The sequence below is a fragment of the Pavona decussata genome, unplaced genomic scaffold (genome assembly GCF_977016875.1).
Source record: "Pavona decussata unplaced genomic scaffold, jaPavDecu1.1 SCAFFOLD_44, whole genome shotgun sequence".
NCBI classification, from domain to species: domain Eukaryota; kingdom Metazoa; phylum Cnidaria; class Anthozoa; order Scleractinia; family Agariciidae; genus Pavona; species Pavona decussata.
Window position 1 is genome coordinate 904,860 of NW_028145466.1, and position 27,136 is coordinate 931,995.

Below are 27,136 nucleotides of genomic sequence, written 5' to 3' on the forward strand. Positions count from 1 at the left end.
TGCAACACAAGATCATTTTATTCTAATTAATATGTAACTGATTTACATATTTGTATTCTGGGTAGAATGTGTTTCGTAGAGCGCTCAATTCGTTTGATTGAAGAGCATTGTATAATTCCTCACAGAAGTTCAGGCTTCAGGGCAATAAACGATGAAAACTCCTGAAGCCTGAACTTCTGTGAAGAATTAACTGATTTATATCTATTTTGGTCATTTAGCCGAGTGTAACTTACTTTGAAAAGCGTAAAGCAAATTGTCATTTCTTGCTCATATATGTAACTTCCAACGAGAAATATTCGTGTAAAACGATATGTAGATGACGAAATAAACTAACCCACAAGCCAGGTCAGAGTGTCATAAAGAGTAGTACTACTTGATGTTGGGCGGAGTTATTTTACTGTTGTGAAGCCAGTCTTTTCAATCAATCATTTATTTGCCCATTTGAAAGTAATTACATGAAGTATCAGATTAACCCCTCAGCAAAACCTTTGGTACAAGTCGTCCTCCAGTCCACGAAAAGTTTTTTAAGTCCGAATAATGACTTCACTGCAAGGAGTTCTTTTATAGCAATTAATGCCGTTGCAAATGTTTCGTCCGAAATGTTTTCGAGTAGTTTAGTACAGTAAGAGACAGTAAGATGAAATGAGGTTTCTGCTAATACCTTACAGATGTAATAGATACCTTTTGCATTACTGTACCTCACGTGACGAAAAAGACAGGCTTGGTTTCAGCTTTCAGATGTGTTTGTGGCTTCGCTTTCGAGACAGTTCGATTGCTATCTTTCCGGTATCTTTGAGCCTACAAGCGGCTACATAACTTGATGTAAACTGGATTCAAAGCCAGAAGAATCACAAAGAACGAAGTTTCATTGATGTCAAGGTAAGACGCTCAATTTGTCCCCCTTGAAAGCGCTGTAAAGCCAAAATGGCGATGGTCAAAGACGCTCGGCTCGTCTTTTCTAGCTGGTCGATATGAGACATTTTTATACCTTTCAATCTTTCATTAAGCTTTTCTTATTTCTCACCTTTCATGTGCTCTTTGATGTCTTTCTTGCGTTTGTTTCTATGTAATTTGTAAACAATTCCATCAGATTGCGTGATAACGACCTTTGAATGCAATGTTATTTTGTTGACGCGTTAGGTCTGATTTACTTACATTAACTGAAACCCTTAGCTGTGATTTGGTAAGCTTTAAACAGCTGTTAGTTACGGATCTCTTTCTTTGCCGGCCGTTTAAATTAAATTTTAAAAAGACCCTCGCGAGTGAAGTAGACGATCAGAACTCGTGATGAAATCCTGTTGTTTCGTGCACCTTTGAATTAAACCTTTGATTTCAGCGAGGTTCAGTGACTTGTCTGGCGTCTTGTCTTGAAATACACATTCGTTTCATGCCACCATAAAAAGACAACCATTCCTTTGATCTCCTTTCCCTTACGCAGAGAAAATAAAAATTTTACACTCCTTTTATAAAGTTTAACATAGTTTAAAATATAAATGGAGAAGCCTAATAATAAGCAGCTGCAAAAATAATTTTTTTCAAGCTTTCTATTTGCAGCTGCTTAAGTTGCTTACATAACTCCATTATTAATTCATTCATCCACTTTTTTTATGTATAATATTTTCAAAAAGTTCTTAAAGAAAATTTGGGGCATTTCATTTCGATCAGACTCCCCGCGCAACACTACTCCATCAGTGATAACGTTGTTTACAAATGCACTGTACTTCTCTTACTTCACCTTCGATGCTTTAAAGGCCGGGCCAAACGAGGGCCGATGGCCACTATCGTTTACTATCAATTCTTGTTTGGCCCGGCCTTTAGAATTCTTTCTACAAGCTGTTTGCGTTGATAATGAAGAAAACATTGCCCCTGTCATTGATCAGTGGCCGGATGAGTCGAAAACAAAGAAGAAAGGCTTGAGGGAAAAAAAAAGCGGGTCTCAGAATCTCGTATTGCAAAATTTGAGTCACGGAAAGTCAAGTCTAAAATATTAACTGTCGCAAGAAAAACGAAACAAAGATTAATAATAAAAAACGGCTCAACATTGCAATCGGGACTGTGAAACATTAAGGCTTGGACAATTCTTAACTGATTTTCTAATTAATAACAAACCAACCGGTTCCAATTTATCAAGGGATAATTTCTTGTTGGATTCTAGATCACACCCTCTCGTGCTTGGATTTTTGAGTCACTGCGTCTCGGTCTCGGATTTTAAAATTCTATACCCCCTCTGGAAATATATCCCTTTGGTCACCCCCCCTCCCAACTGGAAAATTAGGCAAATTGACCCCCCCTCCCCCCTGGAAAATCCAATCCCTTCCGTGGGGGAGGTATGGATATTTTCTGGAACTACACATTTCCCTTAATTGTCTTCATCCCAGATCTGCAGGTATATAATGTCCAAATCCACAGATTCAGATATATTTATTTCATATATTCCACTTAAAGCTTATTGTAAAATGGACAGTGTAAAACTCAATCATGTTTTAATAATAATAATTATTATTATTATTATTATTGGTGTGGAGGAGTTTGATTTAAGTACAAATGATGAGTGAGCTGTTCTCTTAGTTCTCATAGTGCTCCCTTGTTCTCCTTTGTAACATTTTGCACTGTTATCCTTCCATTTAGATGACAGGTAGCTCTCTTGTTAGTAAGGAAAACCAAATTTGCCCTCTCAATCTCCATGCAAATTACTCCTATGGCAATTTCTGAACCATTTGCAATCTTGTTCTTACCACATTTTGACGTCCACTGTGCATTATTCCACATAAAATTAGAAATGTCAAATATTGTTTCAGTGAGGATTTGTGTGGAGATTGAAAGGGCAAATTTGGCTTTTATAACATCATTAAATTTATCATCTATAGAAGAGAGCATGCCTATTGGCCAATGCAAGACTCACAAGGCTTGTGATCGGCTAACAGTCTGTCACCTTAATTTAGGCAAACTTTTATAAGTGAGCCCATTACAAGCGACGTCATGACTGTGTCTGTGTTTTTATCACAAACTCCTCTAGACCAATCAAAATGCATGTTTTAGTCCGCTCATTTTATACAGGTGTATATTCATGTGATTGTCCCAAAATATTATTTTAAGACAGGGAAAATGAAAGTTATAGTGCGTACTGTTCTGATTAATTGAAAACTTTGATATTCCCCCTTTTTTGCTGGGTATATTGCCAACCCCCACCCCTAAGGGCCAAAAAGTCATTCAAATGCCATACCATTTTAAGGGTAAAGCTCAAGAGTCAACCTAAAAATATTCACTGTTTTCTGTTTTTTAGCATGTTTCTATGGAGTCATTTATGAATTCCATAACTGCAGGGAATGTACAACTGAGCTTGCCTTATGCAGAAACTTTAAACAATTTGGTCAACTACAATTCAGAACTCTCATACAGTCCCAGTCCTTCACATCCAAGCCAGAAGGAAGGAACAGTCCATTTGGATATCACCCATAAGCTACCAACCAAGCTGTCCAAAAATCCAAGCACTTACGAGAAAGAGCTCCGTCAGATTGTGATTGACTTGTACTCGGACAAAAAAGTGTCAACAGGGAAAGCAAACCAGCCACCAGACATGGCCTCTTCTACTGGGATGCCTGTGCTACAAGGGTCTGGGAAACCTGTGGAAGAAGAACATAGAGACCTTTTATTGCAAGGGCCTAGTTTTGATACAGAGAAAGGGACTGGGGACCCTATGATTCAAGAGCCGGATCTTCCCACAATGGAAGGCCCTGGAGTTGCTATGGTACAAGGGCCTTGGAACTCTCTGGTGCAAGGGCCCCCATCTGAAGGGGCAACATATTGGGGAGGTCAGAGAGTGAGTGCTCCTCAGCCCCTTGATATGGTACGCATGATAGAACCCTCTCAGAGCATTTCAGAATCTGGATCTGAGGGATATGTTTCTCAGGATAATGGCATTACTCCATCAGATGGGAGTGGTATACAGAGTCTCCAGGAGCTGCAAGGTTATTTGGGGAAACTCCACAACAGCAATCAAGGTACAGTAACTTTATTTGGCAGGTTCCATACTGTGTGCAGTTCTCTCAAGAAGTTTTACAGTACAGTGAAACCTGTATTAAGCAGACCCTATATTTATTAAGTGGTTACCCTGTTAAGCAGACACAAGCTTTTCAATATTTTAGGCAACGTTAATCTTGAACCAATGAGGTCAGTGGTTATCTCTGATGGCACATGTCATCTGCGGGGTGTTATCAGGGGCAAACATCATACCTTGTGACTATCACTGTATTTGTCTTGATTTGCACTGGTTGTAGCAGACCTTCTGTTGCCTTGTTTTTAGCAAATATTTACTTATTCTTGCCTCTTGCATTTTGCTGATTGTAGCAGAGTTTAAAACATATTTACTGTGAAATGAACCTGTATTCAGTGGATCTGTCTATTAAGTGGACATGGACACAAAAATTATGCCAGTTTGTCTGCAAAACCTGTATTAAGCAGACACTTTAAGTGTTTTAGAATGCATTCTCTAGATTGTGGGATTATTGCCTACTTCTGAAAGTCGGCGTTACAAATTTCTGTTCACTGTGTTTTGTAGATTGCCAACCAGAAGATAATTCCATGTGTATGTATATTTGAAATTATTTTGTCACAGTGAAATTGCCCCTTTCTTTGTAATACCTTTCATTAGTTGTTCACAAAAAACTGATAAAGGCGAATTCAAAATGTCTTTAATTTCCATCAAAAGGAGGCTATATTTTTCATAATTTCCTTTTCTGTGTACTTGCAGAAATATCCATACTCCCCCTCCCCCCATAGAAGGAATTTTGCTAAGACCCCTACCCCTCTGGAAGTTCTAATTTAACTTCATGATTTTGAGACCTCCCCCCCCCTCCCTGGAATCTCCAATCTCTTCTTTGTGTGTGTGTGTGTGTGTGTGTGTGTGTGTGGAGGGAGGGGGGGGGGGGGGTGGAGGGAGGTTGGGGAATGGATATTTTCTGCAACTGCAAGAATAGCAACTCCTCATTACAGTTACTCCAGTTATTCAGCAAGTTAAACTCTATTCTTCACCATAGAATTATCATCCTGCAATATCAGCTTCTCTTCAGACCTGACAACTCCATTGTTTGATGACTCTGGTATTCAACTGGAATTTGCTATGCCCATTGACACTGATATATCCGAGGAAGAGAGTGACGAAGACAGCGTAAATACTGATGGTGATCATCCCAGAACAGAGCTTAGTAGACAGCCTGTGTTCAATGTTAGAGCACAAGATGTAGAAAGAGAAGCTGAGGAAGTCCAAGAATCTCAGTTCACTGGTGCAGGTTGGGAAACGGCCACCACCTCCCACAGTCATGAAGATGAAGAAATTGTCTTGGACAAAAATCTGTTGTTTGGAATTGGTCATGGTAAACATGAATTTTTTAACAGGAGTGGTTTGAGTGAGAGTAGGATATGTGGAAATGGTTTCGAAAAGAGGAGACATTTTGCAGTCGCCAAGGACATGTTAAGGGTACCAATACCACTTCCGGGTCAGGCACTCCCTGTGGCTGTTGTGAGCTCAGAAATTGATGGAAATACTTTGAATGGGAGTAAGTCATCTGGGGATGACCATGAAAAGGGAACAGATCTTGCAGTCGCAAGTGACATATCAAGACTGCAGATACCACTTCCTGGCCAGGCGCTCCCTGTGGCTACTCTGAGCTCTGAAATTGATGGAAATGTTTTGAACGAGAGTGAGTCATCCAGGGATGACTATGAAAAGGGGGCTGACCTTGCAGTCGTAGGTGATGTATCAAGACCGCAGATACCATTTCCTGGTCAGGAGCTGTCTGTGGATACCTTGAGCCTACAAGCTGATACACACGTTATTCCCGATCCCGCTGACTGTCACAATATCTCTGAAGAGAGGGTAGACTCTTCTTTTGTAAAGGGTACATCCAGGATGCAGACACCACTTATGAAAGAAAACTGTCCAGATCTTGAACTTCACTGCGCCAGTTTGGAAGGAAAACTGGAATCTCTACAAGGGGAGTTTGCCAATGTTTTAGAGGACAGAAAGTCTTTGCAGATTAGACTCCAGACAGTGGAAAGAAGATTGAAAGAGGAGCTACAGAAAGCACGGGAAACTAAACCAACTGCGGTTTCACTGGTTGATGAGCTGCGACAAAATAAGTCTGATTTGGAACACCAGCTGGTGAATTTGCAGAGTGCGTATGAAGAAAAACGTGGTAGTTTCAATGAAGCAGTTGAGCGGTTAAAAACAGCTAGTGTTACAATCCAAAATCTGAAACAGAAGTTGTTGTTAGTTGAGGGTGAGCTAAGTCAAAGAGAAGAAACAGTATGTTCGCTACAGACTGAGATGGATACCTTGAGAAAATTGCTCGACCAAGCCAAACAACAGAATGAGCAGTTCAAGAAGGAGAACGTGGCCTTGAATGCAGATATTGCGAGCCTTGTTGATGCGAAGGAATGGTTACAGAAGCAACTAAAGGTAGCGGGAGAAGCTCGGATGAAGATGCAACTTGAGGCTAGCGAATTAGAGTCTGCTTTGGCAGCGAAAATTCAACTAATTGAACAGCTAAGATGTGAGGGCGCGCGCTCGAATCAGCATCTTATACAGCTGCAACAGAGCGCGCTTTTGGAGAAAACGCAGATTTTAAATCACATGGAGCAAGTTGAAGAAGAGATTACACAACAAAATCTCGCTTTCAAGGAACTGGAAATTGATAAACAAAGGATGGAAAGGACTTTAGGAGCAAAAATCGAGTCGCTTACGAGTGAAAACCAGAAACTTCTCAAGCTAATGAGCTCAGCTGTCGAGATCGAGAAAGAACTCGACGCGGCTAAACAAGACGTGGCTGTGAAGGAGGCATTGCTTGAAGCTATCGTCAAAGAAAAAGACGAGATCAAGGAACAATTGAAGCTTGCCCGCGCATCTACTGAAGAATATAAAAGCAATTTGTGTGAGTTGGAGTCCAAGTTCAACGTAACCAAACAAGAACTGAAGGTGGCTCAAGAAGATATAGGAGAAAAGGAATGCTATATAGAGAAACTGCAAGAAGAAAAGCGAATTTTAAAAGGGAATCTGGAAGTTGCGAACGAGGAACGCGCGGCATGTGATAATGCGATTCACACGCTGAAGTTGGATCTTGAGAAAGTCGACCGTCGATTTAAGCTGATGAAAAGGGAATTAACGGTAAAGAATAGTCAACTTGAGGAGACAACGCGACAGAAGGATGGTTTTGTGGGTGAGCTGCGTGCGCTGAGAGAAGGATTGGAGACTCAGGTCAATTTGAGTCGCGCTGTGAAAGAAGAGTTGGTACAGAAGGAGAAGCTTATTGAAGAGTTCCAGGAGGTCAAGGAAGCCCTGAAGAAGGAGATCGTGGGTTTATCTCAACAGTTAGGGGATTCAGAAGAGCAGATTGCAAGACTGGACAAGGAGAGGAATGAGATCCAACAACAACTTGAAACTGCAGTGAGGTAAGTCACTTAAGGCGTTTTCATTTGTCAGAACAAATGCATCATTTTGAAGGACTGATCATATGCTAGTCCTTCAAATTCTTTGAAGATGGTGGAAACCATTTTATAACAGTTGCATGTGAAGAATTTAGGGAGCAGGGATGGCGCAGTGGTGGGAGCACTCGCCTCCCACCAATGTGGCCCGGGTTCGTCCCAGAGTTGACGCTATATGTGGGCTGAGTTTGTTTGTTAGTTCTCGTCCTTGCTCCGAGAGGTTTCTCCCCGGGTTCTCCGGTTTTCCCCTTCTTAAAAACCAACATTTTCAAATTCCAGTTCGATCTGGATAGTGTCCCCAGTTAGTGCTCTGCGCTAAATACATCGACACTTAAATGATATAAAGTATTTTTTAATTTTTTTAATTTGTAGACCGGCGGTTAAAAGTGGTGCATTCCATTTTACAAAATTAGAAGTACGGGTGGAATTAGTGTATGTAAAGGCTCGGGAAATTATTAGAATTTTGACAAAATGCAAGTGAAATTATTTCCTAATTTCACGAGTATACCATTTGATTGCCTTTTAATATCATGGGTGACAAATTACGCTCACAATCGTGGTCGGTTCCGTCTTGTTTACACACGCAGGGAAGAAACCGCTCGAGTACTTTATCCAACTGCTCAGGACGAACCGTCTCAGGGTTTTTCTCAAGGCCATTTTCATCACACCAGTTCTCAAAAACCCTCACCCAGTTAATTGTGCTCTTTCGCGTTTTTAGGTTTTCTGCAGCGTCTTTTAATGCCGTTACTTCTTTCATCCGTAACATCTTTTAATCTGGACACCATCTTGGCACTGAGATATCGGAAACGTTGCCATAGCAATTTTGTAATTTCACATGTGAAATTATAAATTAACGCTGAAATTTCGCACCAAATTTAAGGAGTAATTTGTCACCCATGACATTATAAGTAAAAACGAATAATTCAGCTATCATTTCAGACCACGATGACAAACAGCTTTTATGACATGTTGATTGTTTGTTTCGTATTGTTTTCAGGGAAATAGTTCAACTGGAAGAGAAATTTCACCAATCCCTGATGGAAAGAGCGAGATTGGAAGGCGAACTTGAAACGACACAACAGTCAAACAAGGATGAAATTGAATCACTAAGAAGTCAAAATGCATCGCTCAGAGAAGACGTCAAAACCGAGAAGATTAATTTGCAGGCAGAAGTAACAAGGGAGCGAGATAAGGCCATTAATTTGGAACAGGAACTTAAGTTCATGACGGACGAGATGAACAGAAAGGAAAGGCAATTTAACGAAGAACTACAGGCGGTTAAGGAAAGTTTGGAAGACGTGAAAAGTAAAAAGGAGACTGTAGAGAAGGAATTGAAAAAGCTTCGTGAAAATACCGAACAAAACGTGGTGGAACTGAAGAAAAGGTACGATAGCCAGCTTGAAGGTCTTCAAGACGACATTTCTGCTCTTCAAAATGAAAAGGTTAAATTGGAGCAAAGTTATGATGCTTTGAAAAAGAAATCTGCGAACGAACTAGTTGTGAAAAGCCGAGAAATGTGCCAGATGGAAAAGGAAGTTTCGTTCTTAAAAGGAATGCTCAAACAAACCAAAGCGGAGGCCGAGAAAATGCAGCTTTGCGCGGTGGAACTTGAGAGAGAAAAAGGTCGATTGGCTGGTGTGCTAGCCAGTCAGAGAACCCTGCGAGAACATGTGGTGAAGATGGAAGGTGAGATTGCAACGCGAGAATCGGCTTTGCTTGAGATGACAAACGAGGTGGAAAGATTGAAGAAAGAGGATGAAATGCAGCGAAAGACGGCAAGTGAAAGAATAGGGATGCTAGAAACGCAGTTGAATGTTGCAGGACAGGAAAGCAAAAAGCTGCAGGACTCTCTCAGGAAAGAAAGACAACAGAGCGTGTCTCTGAGAAGTGAAGTTGAGGAGAGAGAAAGCGAGCGAGAGGAGTTGATGAAGAAGTTTGGTGGCGCTGAAAAGGAGATAAGACAATTACAAGAAAAGGTTAAAAATGAGGGTAACGAAGCGAAGAGGTGTCGATCTCAGCTAGAAATCGTGAAAGGAAACTTTGCGGAGGAACAAACTAAGCGAGAACATTTGCAAAGAAGATTGGAAGTGGTGTTAGAACAAGAGGCAGCCAAGAATAGCCGAGTGGAAAGCTTAGAGTGGGAACTGAGTCGGCGAATTAAAGAAGTGGAATATCTTAAAGAACAGGTACGAATCATGGAAGAACGACAGCAGCTAGAACTGGAAAACTTGAAGACAGCTCTGCAAGTTTCAAGAAGCGAAACTACCTCGCTGCGTTCCGACTTGTCTGAAGCAAGAAAAGCCAAGTATGCGTATCAAACGAAGACCTTTGAATTGAAAGATTCTCTCCTTGCAGCTAGGCAGATCACAGAGTCGTTAAAACAAGAGTTATTTGTGAAGCGCCAGGAGATGAAGTCCTTGCTAGAGGATGTGTTGGCTGCCAGGAATCTTAAGCTGTTACAGGAAGAAACTACAAAGAAGAAAGAAGCGATTGCTGGTGACGATGGAACACGAGATGGCACGGATGCGGCTAATAGGGAGGCTAGAAGCTGCTTCAGGTAATTATATTAACATCTGTGCATAAATTATTTTCTGCCTTATGCCTCACCGGGTGGTAATGAGTATATCCGAATTTGCAACTCTAGAACTTTAGCCATTTTAAAATGAAGCATATGGTTGAGTTTTCAAACACCAAACTCTTTGCAGAAATTTTAGAAAAAATGTTGCAGAGCAATCCATTAATCTCTTTCCTCTCGATTCAATTCACAGGCTAGCAGACTGACTGACTGACCGACTGACGAACTGACTGACTGACCGACTGACTGACCGACTGACTGACTGACTGACTGACTGACTTACTGACTGACGGACTGACTGACTGACTGACTGACTGACTAACTGACTGACTGACTGACTGACTGACTGACGGATTGACTGACTGACTAACTGACTGACTGACTGACTGACTGACTGACTGACTGACTGACTGACTGACTGACTGACTGACTGACTGACTGGCTGACTGACTGACTGGCTGACTGACCGACTGATGGGCTAACTGACTAACTGACCTCAAAGATAAACTCTGACTCACTGAATAAGTAGGTGACTGATTGAGTGACTGACCGTTTTACTGTCTGGCTGACCGACTTCCTGACGAACTGATGTACCGGCGAACAATATTACTGGCGTCTAAACAACTGGCTGACCGATGGACTGATTGTCTGGACTGCGGTTTGATTGACTAACTGACCAAAAGACCAATTGACTGCTTGCCCGACTGCCTTAAGGTGCTTTGCATTTGTTAGAGCTGGCCAGCCAGACTACTCGGTCCATAAATGGAGATTACCAATAGACCCTTCTCCAAAATGGCGGTAACAGATTTGAATGAATTAAAATTGAACTGAATGTAAAACTGATACCAGCACTTGAAAGAGCACTTTTACTTTAGTAACCTTGCGAGAGTTTCAGCGTATTAGGTGTTTTATCAGCTTAGGAAATGTAAGATGAAATTTGACAAATTTACAGACGTTTTTATGACTGGGGGTATACGTCATACCTCCAGTCATACAAACGTCTGTAAATTTTTCATTTTTCAACTTACATTTTCTCAGCTGATATTACACCTGATATGCTGAAACTTTGCAGGGTCACTAAAAGTAAAAGTGCTCTTTCTAGTGCTGGTATACGTTTTTAATTTTAACTTATTTGATTTTTTTGGCCGCCATTTTGGAGAAGGGTCTATTTGACTTGGTGCATTCCGTTTGCAAAATGATTGAACTGGCTGGCCAGTTCTGACAAATGTGATAAACCGTGACTGATTGTCTATCTGATTGGCTTCTGACTGAATGAGTGAGTTGAGTTGAGTCCGTGTATAGATATTTGTGTGGTACTCACATGTGGATGTCATTGGAAGGGTTCATGTCAATCATCTAGTGTTTTTAAAAACGTACGAGAAAGCGCACCAAAATAGGTGACCTTATACTGTTATGACTTGTTTGTTTTCAGACCAGTGTCCGGTCTACAAGAGTGCATGTCTTCACTGAGGTAGGACTTCCATGTATCACATTTGAGACCATTTCCCAGTCTGTCGTGTGTTTTGGTTAAAACGATTTGTTTAGCTGATAAAACAAGTTTGACTGCAAAACAGACGTTTTTCTCTTAAATTCCATAGTAGGGAAGGAGGTTTTTTTTTTTTGGGGGGGGGGGAGTGGGGTGGGGGGTTGCAATCACCGAAAGCGCGAAGTCCCGTGGACTCTTGTACCCTTACGGAGACCGCGGGAGCACGTACGAGGGACCAAAGCAAAAATACTGCTTTTTTGCAGTCTTCTTTGAAAAAGGAACCCACAAAGTGCAAAACTGTGTTATTTTATCATCATCATCATCATCATCATCATCATCATTATTTTATTTTATTTTATTTATTTATTTATTTATTTATTTGTTTTGCCTTTTATATACTGTTTTGTAACTTCGTGTTTTCATTTTGTAATTCCTACGCAATTTTCGCTTGCTTCGTTCATCAATTTTTGGACGTCAATCATCGGCCCTTGTTTTGCCATGGGACGCATGAGGTTTGGCAAATAAAAAAATTAATAGGCACGCAATGACGCTTAAGAACTTTGCCGAATGGCTTGTCCACGAATGGAGAATATCAAGATAGTGGTTGAGAGGACAGAAAGCAACGCGAAGCTCACGTGACCTTATCCCTCTAAGCTAGTGCCTATCATGATTGTTTTGGGTGACGTCACTTTATCCTCCTAAATTTTTTAAGTAACTCGCAGGTGTAATCCGGACAAACCGATATTGCCTCTAACCGACCGTAGCATAGCCTGCGTGCAGACGTCTCGTATTTCTTCCTACGTCGCGTAGGGCAAATCGTATAGGTGACGTTCTTTTTAAGTTTACGAATTTGAGACGCTGTATTTGACTTTTCAGGTCACAAATTAGCAATCTGCAGAAGCAAATGAATGATCACACAGACTCGGTACTAACGTCCACTACATCATGGAGGTACTGTGTTGCAGTTATGCTTCTTCTTTTTTTATATCGGAAAACTCAAAATTAGCTTTCATTTGAACGGTTTATCCAAAGGCTCCAAACTTTATGATAGAGCTCTCTTTTGGCCCCTTGTACATCGCAATAAACAGTACCACAGAAAAGTATTACTCAGTAGCTTTCATTTGAATGGTCATACTTTGGGATTTCATCCATAGACTCAAAAGCTAGAACCACCTTGTACAGCATAATAAACAACACCACAGGAAAGTACTGCTCAGTGGCTTTCATTTAAATGGTCATACTTAGGGTTCCGTTCACAGTAGATTCTTCATATGGATGGTGACAAATTAGGATTATATCCTCACACTCACTAGCAGAAAAAGTACTGCCTAGTAGCTTTCAGCTCTACGTTTCAAAGGCATTACCTTACAAAGGTCTGGGACTTCAGGAGTAAAAGAATTCAAACTAGAGAAGGTTCAGACCTTTCCCTTGTTAAATAAGCCGAGATATTTAATTAGTAACTTTCATTTCAGGTCGTTTAAAGAAAATATGCATCAGCTGCAAGCAAGTTGCGGTTCACAGAACACCCAACTGTTAACAGCCGAGAAGGACAACTGAACTTTCACCAGAACGTTGGGTTGCATTGTCTTCACTAATTAAAGAAACCTTCAGCACAGACATAACTTTAAAACCGTCCTCGAGGTTCACCGCCCAAGTAAGACCAAACAGTGAGCTATTTTGAAGACACTTCGCCTTATTAGTTCATTATTAGCACTCCTAAACGTTATTTTGTAGTCTTGGTTAGCCTTGCTGTCTGCTGCCTACGGAGAATGAACTCGTTCTCACAAAAAGGATCCGTTCTTTTCGAATTTAAGAAGCTTTGTGAGCCGTTTGAATTCGCATGTCTTCCCTGTAACGTGTTACGTCGTCTTTAATACAGACACGTTTCCGGCAAACGGCAAACGGCGGAAATGACCACGTGACCATGTTTACCTTACATTCGCCATTCGCTGCTTCAGTTTCTCAAAAAAATTGAACGGCAAACGTGAGATTCCCGTTTATGTTTTCTTGAAACAAAGAGTACAAAGATGAGAATAGTGCAAACTAATTCTGGCCTTTGATGTTAACGCAAAACTACTTGATTTGACAGAGAAACTGAAAACAGCGAGCGGCAAATATAGGATAAACATGGTCACGTGGTCATATCTGCCGTTCAATCAACATCACAAGTTTAATTTCTCATGGTGTGCTATTAAAGACATTTCAAACGATGAAATTGATGTCCTAGACGTTCCAGTTGGCGACCCAAGTCGTATCTTTGCTCGCCATGAATAGGAAGTACGGTTTGTTAACATGCGTGGCTTGACCTGATGAATCGAAACGCCCCCCAAGAGAAACACGTGACTTTCAGTATCCGTCGATGACGTAATTGAGCGATATTCTCAGTAAAATTCAGAGGCCCCATCCACATTAATGCGTTTTTTAAAGTATCCGTTTTCATCACGGCGAAAACGAAGCAACATATTTTTGTCTACACTAGCGTTTTTGTATTCCCTATCCCGCACACTAAAACGCTCGAAAACGAGGAAAACGACTGGGACCTGGGATTGTGCATGTGTTAACATCACAAGACCCACCGCCATCTTGGATAGATGCTCCAATTTGGACTGGAACCGATGGCATGTGACGCTTTTTACGTCACCGTTTTCACCTGTCCGCACTAAAAAGGGAGCGTTTTCAAACGTCTCCACATTTGAAACCGTTTTCATCGGGCGTTTTAGTTTGGATGATAGGCGAGAACGTAATAAAAAGCATACGTTTTCAAACGAAAACGCATTAGTGTGGATGAGGCCAAATGTGAAACTCGACACGGCGGTACTGCATGTTTTAACTGGGCCTTAAAGAAATTTGTAATGTAATATTCAGTTCCAACATTAGTTCAACTGAAATATCATGAACTTGAAGATCTCCAATAAAAGGAATAGGGATCTCACGCAAACAGTACGCCAGCGGTAACGAGGACGGCAAAACAATGCGGACTCTGCACGTGCGTTTAAAATTTTAGTACATTTTTGACGTTCACGTGCCGTCGCTGTCGAGTTTGTCGTAAACAACTCATGGGCACGCGTCGGGAGCTTTAGCAACGTCGACGGTGACGGCAACGAAAACATTACTATTTAAAAGAATCCGCGGTTGGTGAAATTTCCTGGAGTTGAATTCTTGGAGACCGCACCCAAGTTTAGAAAGAGAAATTCGTCCTTCTATGTTTTCGTCCTCCATGAAACGTGTCATCAGGATTTTTCACGTGCTAGTCGTGCAGTGACGGCAAAGAAATGTACCAAAAAGTGTAATACACGTGCAGAGTTGCTGTTTTGGTTGTTAGCCTATTGCTTTTTTGAGCAGACGTTCTTGTTGCCGTCGCCGTCGCTAAAACTCCCTAATATTCTGTCTCAGAATTTCAACGGCGTTGAAAGTAATCATGTTCCAGGATAATTAGGCCACATTGTATGACGGGTGGAATGATCACAAAATAGATCAGCTATGACTTAAGCAAAGCAAGGTATGTTTGTAATAGTTTTGACAACTCAAACATTTGTCTTGTTAGGAAAACTGTCGTATCCTGAGTGACGCATATTGTTTCTGTTTTATGCGCCGTTCATACGGGCTTTTCGTTGTGATGTTAATTAGCAGTTCCTTTTGTGGTGATTTTGAGTGCGATTTTAAACCGCGTTTTAATGGTAAACTACCGTTGATTCAATTGCGATTTGAAACACTGCACAGCGAAAGGAGTAGAGTCCACGTGGTGTGAGCTTAAAGACGTATACTTTCCCCCTGGGGTGGAGGGATGGGGTGCAAAAGGCAGCTTCTTTCGCATTGGACGATCAAGTTGTCGAGAAGTCTGCGAAAATCGCTTCTGGTGTACACAGGTGATTTGAGGTCACACACAAAATCGTCACTAAAGTCTTAATAAGTATCGCCCGTGTAAGGGGCCTTTAGCGGTTGTTTTTGTTTGTTTGTTTGTTTGTTGTTGTTGTTTTTTTTTTTGGGGGGGGGGTGGTCTTGAAATCAAACAGTTTATTTAAATAGGAAGTAAATTCAATATTTTGCCTCACATCATGAAAATATATTTTACCAGTTTAATATTGTAAGTAAGAACATATTAATATATTTTAAGGAATGAAAAGCCAGGTTTTAATTTCCCTGTTCGTAAAATAAATCCTATTTTGCCGTTTTCTTGCATGCAACAATTGTATATTAAATATAAGTACGTTCGAGTTTCAATAAATATAGCATAAAAATACAAATATATTAACATCTTTCTAGTTCAACGGTCTAGAAACTTGTCATAATATTTCCCTTTTTAAAATTGACGTGCGCAGTCGGAGGGCCTCAAAACCAAGTGAAATCACCACTTCGGTCTCTTGGAATTCACTGAACTTTGCCAAAATCTTGTTGCAACATCGAATTCCTTCCACACATTGTTTTATTTCTACACGACCTTCGAACATCCCACATTGGTTACAGTTTTAGCCAAAATTCTGCGTGACAGTTTTTCATCAAACCAGTGGTTGCGTCACATAATTTGGTTGTGTGGAAGATTGCGTGACGTTTCCCGGACTATGACTTTCAAATCGAAGCAGAGTGTCCAACAACTCGTCCCCAGTATTCGAATCACCTTGTTCCAATGTGATGTTAAGGTATCGCTGGCGCAGCAAGTGGGCAGCGGCCTTGGGTTGTCTCTGACGTGTCAGAATTCCTTTCCGGTTGCCAATCACTCGTGTGGTGCCTAAAAGATAAGACAAAACGATTACACAGATCCTTTTACATTGACTTGAGATTAACTGAAATAATTGTTACCAATGAAGCACCTCAAAAAATGTGTCTTACGCACCGATCTCCTGTTAGCAGTCATTTTCGGATGCCGCGAAAGTGGCCACCTAAGGCGTGGCTAACTGCGTATTATCAAGAACGTAGAGAATGGGCATGTTTAACCTCGTGTTGTCATAATCTAATGAATTAATTTGAGGGGAGTGGGGATGGCGCAGTGGTGAGAGCACTCGGCTCCCGCCAACGTGGCCCGGGTTCGATTCCCGGATTCGACTTGGGGGTCACATGTGGGTTGAGTTTGTTGTTACAATTCGATTTGGAAAGAGTCCCCAAATAGTGCTCTGCGCTAAATACATTGACACTTAAATAAAGTGATTGATTGATTATTACTAGAAGTGCAACATGACATAAACTGAAAGAGTGGACGTTTCTTCCACGGGTTACCAAGAACCTAAAGACTGGACGTGTCTACCGTCTAGCCACGTGTTATTAAAATCCTAAAGAACAGGCTTGTTCAACCACGTGTTATTTGAGCTTAAAGAATGGGCGTGTCTACCACGTGTTATTTTAAAGAACAAGGGAGTTCTGGTTCTAAACTCACCTTGTTGCGTCATAAAATCTGCAAAGTTCCAAATCATCTCGCCAATAAAAAAATCCTTCTTCAACTTATCGAACACTGGGAAATACTGTAACAGCGTCTCCACCTATTCAAAGTGTCAAAATTAAAGAGGTCATCCGCGATCGTGGAAGAAATTTGTAAATACAAATGGAAGTCTTTACTACGAACAGTAACTATTGGTTTCTCCTACTCACTTGATATTCCTCTGAAAACATAACCGCTGGTTCCTGCAAATCGGATAAACATTTCAAAACAGATCCGTTAGGGAGAAAGAAATTATGGAAAGAACATGATTCAACGAGTAAAGGCAGAAGCGGTAATGGGAACTGGACTTCGTGTTGGCGGTACAGCTCAGGTAGAAAACGGTAGCCTGCAAATACCTCCCCCCACGGGGCGTCCGCAGGGAACGAGGAGAGGCGGATATATCCGGCGCAAGCTAAGAAATTGGTCGAGACATGGAAAGGTCCCCGGGGGTCGGCTCAAAAAAGGGGCTTACAAGAAGGGTGGGGGGGGGGGGGGGGCTGAGGCCCTTATCCCAAATCATGAATTGTTGACAAAACGTAAACTAATTCTTACCAAAGTAAATTACGCCAGAGATATAACATAAATGTGTTGGATATCACAAATGCGACGTCATTTGTCACTTGACACTGATAGTACTTCTGCACGGGTCAGTTTTGCTACAATGACCACGACCGAGACTGAACCTGATGGTTGGACCATTGGTCAGTCTAAGTTTCAAAGAATTCCTTTTTGTGTTTTCCTAGCATTGCAAGCCGCAATTCCATTGAAAGAGGAGGGTTGAGTGTTACAAAACCTGGGGGACTTACCATTTACGCAAACCACCCGGATGGAAATTTTCGGCATAATTACGAAATGATTTAGCTTGTCTTAACCGAAGATGGGTAACATGCAAAATGTATGAACATGATCAGCTGTAAACCCCAAAGGAGTAATAAAAATGCATTACTTTGACAAGAAGCCCATAATTTCAGAAGTACTCCAAATGGAATGATGCGTACCATTTGATTTTCCAACTGGAATTTCCGGGTTTTCCCTGTAAATGGTAAGCACCCCTGATCTCCATAAAGGGGCTTTGTTATACAATCTGACATCCGAGGAGGGGTTTAGTAGGGGGAACGAGGGAATTAATAGAGCTTACCTGGTCAAAAATAGGGTTTGAACGTTTCCCTGTCCAACATTCCCACCGACAATTCCCCGGGGTACTAAAATTGCTAGGGTAATTCCCCCGACCCAGGCTAGTGGCCATGGATGTACAGATACTAATTGGGAAGGTAAACGTGAGACTTCTCTCAACCCTTTAAGCCCTAAGGGTGATCAGCATCAAATTTCTCCTTGTGATATCAATGCTTATTCATCTCCTGAGGTCACGAGAATTAAGAATATGATCACCCAAGATGAATTTTCTTGATATTTTAATAACTTCTCCTCAGTACTTTTATAAGGAAAGCATGGGGACAAGATAGGAGAATTTGCTCTTTGATATTAGGGTCACCAGCGAGGTTACTTGGGATAACAAACTGCGTCATAATGCAGCACGTACCGTGTGCATACCAGCCACAGTATCGGCTCCATATTCAGCCTGTATAACCGGTTTCTTGTAGTCCGTATACCAGTCTGACAGCTCCCGTTCCAGTTGATTGGAAATGAGTTGTGTTTGACCGTAGTCATGGTACCAAGCGTAATACCGGTTACACATGATCACATCACAGAATTGCACCTGAGGAGGGCAGAAGAAAAAACAAGTGCATAAGGGGGTTATTTTCTAAAGCCTGGAAACTGTGGTGCTGCGTCGGTGGGAGGTAGAAACGACTATTTGGTGAATCAACAGAGTTGATAACTAAAGGTAAATTGGCCACCGTAAAGAGATTCGAGTGCTGACGTTTCGCCCGTTAGACCCTCGTCAGAACGAATCCACGGGGACTAACGCTCGAATCGTCGGCACTCGAATCTCTTTACGGTGGCCAATTTACTTTTAGTTGTCAACTCTGTCGATAAACCAAACATTCGTAGAATAATAAACATTTTAATAAAGACTGACAGTTGCATTATGCAGTATATAAAAACTGTATTCACTGAACGGAATTGGGACTTCAAAGTCTTTCAGTAAAACAGCGGTTCTAACTAATTTGAGTCTATCGATGGAGATCAAGCAAATGAAAGCTACTGAGCAGTACTTTCCTGTGATGCTGTTTATTAAGTTGTACAAGGTGGTTTTAACGTTTGAGTTTGTGGATGAAATCCTAAAGTGTGACCATTCAAATGAAAGCTACTGAGCAGTACTTTCTGTGGCGCTGTTTATTACGTTGTACAAGGTGATTCTAACGTTTGAGTTTGTGGATGAAAACCTACAGCGTGACCATTCAAATGAAAGCTACTGAGCAGTACTTTCTGTGGCGCTGTTTATTAAGTTGTACAAGGTGATTCTAACGTTTGAGTTTGTGGATGAAAACCTACAGCGTGACCATTCAAATGAAAGCAATGGTGGTTTGACTGTTGAGTACGTGGACGAAATCTCAAGGTGTAACAGTTCTAATTGAAGCTTTTGAGCGGTGTTTTTCCGGCGTGTGTTGCAATTTTTTTCTCAGTAAACTTGTTGCAAGCTGTGTTTGGTACTATTTCCTGCATCATTTTGTCCCTCGTAGGAAAAAATTGTTAGAGTAAAGTTGCGCGTTCGTAGAACCAGTCCAGTCACTTCATCCGCAATGACTCAGTGAAATAAGCCAATCAAAACTCGATTTAAACAAGATCTTTGTGGCAAGCGCGGGAGATTTCACAATCCCATCAAAGGTAAATGAAAGCAATGTGTCCTTACAACTTTGTCGTTCCAGGCTTTAAACATGGTAACGAACGTGACAGGTCGGGTGGGATCCAATGCACGTGTCTCTTTGAAAAGAGTTCTAGAAAAAAAAGAACAGATGATAACATAGTCAAACCACTGAAGAGGAGTTAGAAAAATGTCTTTTAAATAAATATGAATTGAAACCCTGGGAAAACGGAGAGACAAAAGTCGTAAAAGTCGCAATTTTACGATACACTTACATCGACTAGTGACTTCGATTAGGGGGTAAGTTTTTTTTTTCCATTTTTTGACTACCCAATGAGTGTCAGCACGAGTTGGTCTCATTTATTTTCTGGTAGGTATTAAAGAATGGCTTTCTTTCTTTCTTTGCAAGACCATATTTGCGCGTTCTTTTCTAAAGATCAAGTTTGGTGTCCCGAATGAAGAAAGTCGCAAACAGTTTTTGTAAAAAGGTAGTTTTGGTAAGGTACATTGCGTCCACTGACTCGCTTCCGAGTCCGTTTTTCATCCAACTCAAGCTTGTATAAGCAAGATGACATTTCCAAACGTGGAATGACTCTTGTCTCCGTTTGGCTTGGGATACTACTAGTCGATGATGGTCTTACTCGAAATATGTTACCGAAGCCGGTTTGTCGCTGCACGGTTCGTTAGCTACCGACCACATGACGACCGCTGGCCTGTTTTTATCGCGGCGGATCAGCTCGCCCATGACTTGCACGTGATGGTTCAGGTTTTCTTGCTTTAGATTATTACTGCAAAAAATGAAACAAAAGTGAGTAAGGGGGGATCCTAGGGGCATCGCCAGGATTTTTTCTCAGGTGTGTACAATTTTTAAAACCCACCCCTACCCTCCCCCCTCCCTCTTCCACGGATTTAAAGCATTTAAGGACGGTGCCTACTATTGTTACTGCGCATACGCTCTGCGTATCTCGAGATACTCGGGTTTCCTATGGGTGGTGCCTACCAATACAGGGATATTTTTGCGCGCTTTAAAACTATGCGGAGAAAGTAGAACTTAGCAAGCGATTTTGGTATCGAAAAAGAAAATTGAGGGTTACCATGCATTTTTCAGAGATAATAAAGCTTCAATTTGGAAAAAAGTGCCACACATTGCTTTGGATTTTGCTGCTTTTTAGAATGATTGTTGCTTAGTTATCTCTAAAAAATGCGTGGTTACCCCCAATTTTCTTTTTGGATTTCAATAGTCGCTACTAAGATCTGCTTTTCTCGCATAAACCGCGCAAAAATTTAGGCCTAGATAAATTGCATTAAAATTTTAAATAATTTGACTACAAGTAAAAAAATGTGGAAAATTACACTTTAATTCCTACTCCAGGGCATTCGTCAACAACCACAATTCCTTCTCTATCCGCCATATCCATGATTTCATCAGCATATGGGTAATGACTTGTCCTAAAGCTGTTTGCACCAAGCCATTTGAGCAGGCTAAAGTCCTTAGCTATCATAGCATAATCAAGGCCTTTACCACGAATCTGGTAACAAAAGAGCTATTATTAGTTATTAGACTTTTGTTAAATATTTTAGACTACAAGTAGTTTTTTTCCTTCTTCTAATCAAGGCACAAGTAATGAGTCTCCCAATCCTCCATCGTTCTTACTGCTAATTCGCATAATTTATTCATTTCCACTTTGAGTTAGGATGGCTGCTTACAGTCTGGTTAAATTTGATGTACATAGGATAAATTACATCATGTTGATCGCTTTGGTTAAAATTTCGTTTGTTGTTGCTAACTTCGATGTCTCTGACTTTATTCAGGAATATGTATGGGTTCATAGGTTTTATTTTTCAGGCTCTCACTTCCTGAAATTTATTTGTTCACGAAAAAAATTTTCATTAACAAGTCAAGTGAAATAGTGTTCCATATAGGAAATAAGAGGTTGCATTGGAAGATCATAAATTAATGTAATTTTGCATATAAAATGAGAGGATGCTACATATGTAGGCTATTGCCACTGATTCCAGGCTCCACCCTGATTTGTCCTAACCAGAGTTAACTGAGGACAACTCAGAAAACAGGTCTGATCTGGAATTCATTGTGAACAGAAGGAGAAAAGGTCTCCAAAGAATAGAGAAGGATTTTTCAAAGTCTTAAAAGTTTAATATTGTTACAGTATTTAAAGGTAAATTATCTCTCACTTGGGGCCAACGTGGATAGTCAGCTTCATCCTCTTTCTGTAGCATGAAGAAACTTATAAGGAGTACTACTTATTTCCCATATGCATGGGTGAGATGCTGGTCCATTGTAGGGTAACCAGCCTACCCCACTCCCCCCTCCCCCTTCAGTTGCACAATACTATTAGATTTCTCTATTTTATCCCCAGTGCTCAACTGGGAACATTGGATTGAAAGTATGATGTGTTAATTAACCTCTAGATCATTATGTTTATACATTACTATTACTGTTATTAAAAGCAAAGCACAATCATCTCTTACATCAGCATCCTCATGTTTCCCAAAGCCTTTGAAGTAAAATGGCTTGTTGTTGATAAGAAAACTGGTATTGGTAACCTTGACAGTTCGGATTCCCACAGGAAGGTAATACACATCCTCCAACATGAACATGACTGAGCGAGTAATGATCTGTAAGGAAATAAAATAGCTAAGCTGATAAATAAAAAAGTAATTATATGGCCAGGCAATTTAGAAAGTGGTGGAATGTCTCCTAATTAAGAATCCTGGCTTTATATCATTCAGTTAAAAATTAAACACCTTTAACTAAAAAAATTCTTATTTAAGAAACATTACCGGTGATACAACAATATTAAAATGCGCAGTGATTCTATAGAATGGATGTTTCTCTACTTGTTTCCAGATACGATAGAATAAAGGAATGTTGATTTTTCTGAAAGAAGATTTGATTTATCCACAGTAGATGTTAAAAACTATCATTTGATAGTATGATGAGAACCATCAAAGAACTCTCTCTCTCTTACTTCTCCCAGGGAAGAGTAGTCTCCCTCACAGCCGTTTTGAGTGTCGTCACGCAAGGCTCCTCCCCACAAATGGAGCTTTGTTTTGATGACACTCAAAATGGCTGCCAGGGAGACTAAGAAAAGAGGGCCTGTTATTTCTTTTCAGATCTTATTTAGATTGGTCAAGAAACAACATTTAGTTTCCACTTTACCTCCTCCACAATAAAATTTGTAAAAGATGCGCAATAACTCTTAAGGAGGTTACAATTTATTTTTTAACCTTCATATACCTGCCAACTCTCACGCATTATGCGTGAGTCTCACGCCTGCGGACTAAAGACATCAATCTCACCATTCAAGGACAATTTCTCATGCCTGACTTACAAAACCGGACGAGTTGTTCTAAAAAAATTTCATTTCTGATTTGTTATGTATTATTTCTTTGCTCTTTGTAACAATCGCAAAAGCTTTCAAATGTCTACAATCCATTTGAATCGTAAGGGCTCAAAGGTCGTCAGAATATCTTTGGACATTTTCGTCAACATTTGAAAGTCTTCGGAAAATGGTCGGAAATCTTCGGAAGTGGCTTGGACGTTTTCGGAAATCCTGGTTATGACGAGACAAAAATCTCACGCATTTGACTCAGAAAAAGTTGGCAGGTATACCTTCAGCGAGTAGAGGTAAGCAGGTTGATCACTCATTCCAACTGGCCACCAAAGCATTGGGTTCTTGACTGAAAGTGTTCCCTCAAACATGTCAGGACCTCCTGTTGAGGCCACAACAAATCCCTGTTTATCGTGCAACAGATATTCCATGGTGATGTCACCCTTTGGGAGCATGGCAATTGAACTGACTGATGACACAGTTGTGACAAATTTGACTTCACCCATGTTTTCTGAGAAATTTGTTGATACAGTGATGTCTGAGAGGAAGACTGCAGGGGTGGTGTAGAGTTTGACTGGACGATGAATGCCAGCATAGTTGAAGAAGTCAAAATAGTACTTCTGGACAAAGAATCCTGGAGGATACCTGGAATTAATCCATAAATTTTATATGTCTACCTTATAATTTGTTAAATATTTCAGATATACATAAAAGTTGGTATGCATTGTATATAAAGCTCAGGCAACAACAACAATGTTTTATGATATGACCTTTAAACACAATGGATGGTTAAAGCGTAAGACTGTGGGGTTGTGAACTTGGTGGACAATGCTGTCTCCACTGTGAAGATTGACATTAATAAAATGAGCCATAGTGACTGCAGAAACGAATTTTGCGTTCTGAAGCATGCTTGGCGCAATGTTTAGCTTTATGACCTCCAGAAATGCCAGGTGAATCACCTTAATTCCTTTTAGAGAGTTTTAAGTGAAACTTTGGGTCTTTTCATAGCATCTCTCATAAATGGGGTAACGGCACAATCACATGTTTGGTCCACATTGTCCACAATGTCCTGACCTCAAATTTCTAACAACATTTTCCTGCCCTGGGACTCTGGCTATTGGAAGTATAATAGCACTCACCAGTCTCCCCCTGTAAGGTATTTTATTTCCCCTGGGGGTAGGGTGGTTGGTGTAAGTGTATTATTGATGGCTGCTGTGATTCTATTTGGTTTGTCAAAGGTGAGAAGAGGTGTGACATCAACTTCAAATGGCAGGTGGCCTCCTGAGTGTTTCATGACCTCTTTACTGTTCACCCACTACAAAACAAGCATAATGAAGGTTTGCAAAGTTAGGTTTATAAGCGAGATATTGAGACATCTCTCTTCTCTGGAACACTGGTTAAGATGTACCATAAGACATACTATTATATGGACAGGAGTGTCTTACTGGAAAATACACCACTCGTAAAACTCATACGAAACTATACATCCAGGACCCAAGTGGCATATTTTCCATATCCTCTATCCCACTTTTTCACGGTTGCTTATGCAAACAGTCAGTGAAAAACGGGGACAAATGGTGAACGATAGATTTGTCTTTATAATAAAAAGAAAATTACACAGTGGCTTGAAGATATGAATTTTATTTTCTCGCGTTAAAAACAATATATTACCACTCAAAAATAAAATTCATACTTTTTGCACCACCATGTAATATCCTCTATGTATATTTGACTCTTAACAATAGTCTGCATTGTAATTCTGACAATAGACTGTTCATAACAAACTTAGATGTTTTTGTGAATCTGGCTCCTGGCCCATAAATCAATAGCCTTCAGGTCACAAGCATTTTTTGTAAACAATTATTTTATGCTCCTTGGTGCTTCATGAATAAATAAATGATTGGTTGAAATGTCTGTTTGCTATATACTAGAACGCCATAGTTTAGTCTCTCAATATTTCCACAAATATTTTATTAAAATGAGATCTTACCACTATGGTATTGTAGTTTGTAGCCTCAAATCTAAGGACCACTCTGGTGACATTACTTTCCCATGACCTGGGCACATAAACCTCCTTGTCATACCACACCCAACCAATGAAGTCCCTTAAGGCTCTGTCTTCAGTGATGTCATTATAGCTTGATGGAACAGGCATTGGAATTACATTTCCTGACTGTAAAAAAAAAAGGATCAACAAAAGGACAAATGAGAATGATGTATTATTCAGTAATGACACAGCCAAACTTGGAAAAAGAAATTCCGAGTGCTCCTATCAGGAGTCGAACCTAAGATCTTCTGATTACTAGTTCGGTTTCTCTACCACTGAGCTACATGAGACTCGTCGAAGCTAAAGCCATTAAACTAGGTTCATGGGACAAACAAGGAAAAAAGTAGTAATAAATATAAGAAGATGGAATGGTCTATAGGCTGTAGGGAGGGGAAGCGATATATTGTCCTGCAAAACCTCAGCCTCATGCAGGTGATCTTTGACTCATCACATGAAAAGCCAAAGATCACCTGCATAGAGGCTGGCATAGCTAAAGCAGGCATGTGCTGCTTGAAAAGGCATTAACTGTAATCTACTGAAATTTAACAGGGCACAGAATATAGTTTTGGTCTTTCATGAACTTGGCAAAGTCGCATTTCATGATTTGATCACCCACACCACCAGAGCTGAAGAGTTTAATCCAGTTTCTGCAGCATGTCCAAGCAACTAGGATTATTGTCACTCCCACTGGATGAAATGCTATCCCATCAGTTTTCCTTGCTAACTGTACGGCTCGTGCCTCTCTGCATTTCTCTCGTGTTCTTAGAAATTTCCGCGTGCTTATATAAGTCAACAATGCACTCCGCGCGTTTTTTATTTCTTTACTGTAGTATTTACAAAATACGTTTGTCAAAGATGAATGTTTTGGAATAAAGTTCAATATTCCTAGGTAAAACCAACTGTAGATCTATGTAGTTTGTATAGGGAACTGTCAGACAAAAATTACTTTCACTTGTTGTCTACAAAATTTTTTTCTGCCGGGGAAATTAATTATTTAGCCTCAAAGGTATTGGATATAGATTCCAAACTGAAAAACATGTGTTCTTTTACACGTAGCAGGAGCAATAAGTTCTAAACGCTTTACGAAGTGTTAAGTCATAAAGGAGTTGTGTCAGTTTGAATTTCATTAACTAAAGGAGATTCCCTGACTACATTAATCGTCAATTTATTTAAACTGTTACCCGTTCATGCTCGTTGGTTTAAACAACAGGTTGAAGACGGCAATATAAATTAAAAGAAAACGTTAAATTGTAAACACTTAAAAAGTCCCGGTTAAAGAAAGCATATCATGTCAAGTATTGGTTGTTTTCATGCCAAATTTCAAAGAGGATTCCCTGAATTAATTCTCTTTTCCTGTTTGCGATTGTTTAGGATATTCCGCTCTTCGGGAAACCGAAGGAAGCTGAATTTAAATCTAAACGACAACCGTTAATAAAAAAACACGTTTCCACGTTCCCTTCTAGACGTACGCTTATAACCATTTTATACTAAAATAAATTAATAAACTTGAAAATGTAAGCTCACCTGCCACAGTGGTTTTGCAAACCACATCTTTTCAAATCCTTCATTTCTGTTTGCGGACATATCGGCTCGAAAATCCCACAATCCGCTCAAATCTTTCACTTCTCGGCGTTCTGTATCTTTAGGAAATAACATTCCTGGTAGAACAGCCGTTGTAAGGGGGAAATTCACCGCAGTAAGCAAGAAAATTGGTCGTAAAATCTTTCGTAGCGACGCCGGCGCCATATTGCGGCAGTGAACGTTTCGCGAAACTGACAACCTGTAACTCACCAGCTCCCCCGTGCGTTACCAGTACTTTGCGTGGGAGGGGAGAATAAACTAAGTTACTGAAGGGGAAAATAATTATACACCATCCGTTTCTTTCAAATAATGTAACAGTAACGAATTCTTGCTCTCTAAATAACAACAAATACGATACTTTTCTACGAAAATAAGTGCCTTTTTGCTCTTTTGACGGATTATACTTCCGGGCCCGCCCCCACCCCCTGCTGGGAGAACCCG

General features: G+C 40.5%; 2 protein-coding genes across 2 annotated transcripts; one reads left to right on the forward strand and one right to left on the reverse strand.

Annotated features, from left to right (window-relative positions):
• Window positions 1–503: 503 nt before the first annotated feature.
• On the forward strand, window positions 504–15,784 carry LOC146482742 (uncharacterized). Its single transcript, XM_085106817.1, has 7 exons — window positions 504–879; window positions 3,284–4,001; window positions 5,037–7,446; window positions 8,477–10,036; window positions 11,487–11,525; window positions 12,417–12,491; window positions 13,013–15,784. The coding sequence occupies exons 2-7, from the start codon at window positions 3,293–3,295 to the stop codon at window positions 13,095–13,097; spliced, it is 4,878 nt and encodes a 1,625-aa protein (XP_084962943.1). The 5' UTR covers window positions 504–879; window positions 3,284–3,292; the 3' UTR covers window positions 13,098–15,784.
• On the reverse strand, window positions 15,493–27,020 carry LOC146482743 (beta-glucuronidase-like). Its single transcript, XM_085106820.1, has 12 exons — window positions 26,639–27,020; window positions 25,058–25,240; window positions 24,207–24,382; window positions 23,349–23,712; window positions 22,205–22,351; window positions 21,068–21,243; window positions 20,356–20,502; window positions 19,763–19,847; window positions 18,491–18,667; window positions 17,121–17,153; window positions 16,909–17,011; window positions 15,493–16,266 (listed from the first exon to the last, which is right to left on the reverse strand). Exons 1-12 carry the CDS (start codon window positions 26,858–26,860, stop codon window positions 16,037–16,039), a joined length of 2,043 nt encoding a protein of 680 aa, XP_084962946.1. The 5' UTR covers window positions 26,861–27,020; the 3' UTR covers window positions 15,493–16,036.
• Window positions 27,021–27,136: the final 116 nt, after the last annotated feature.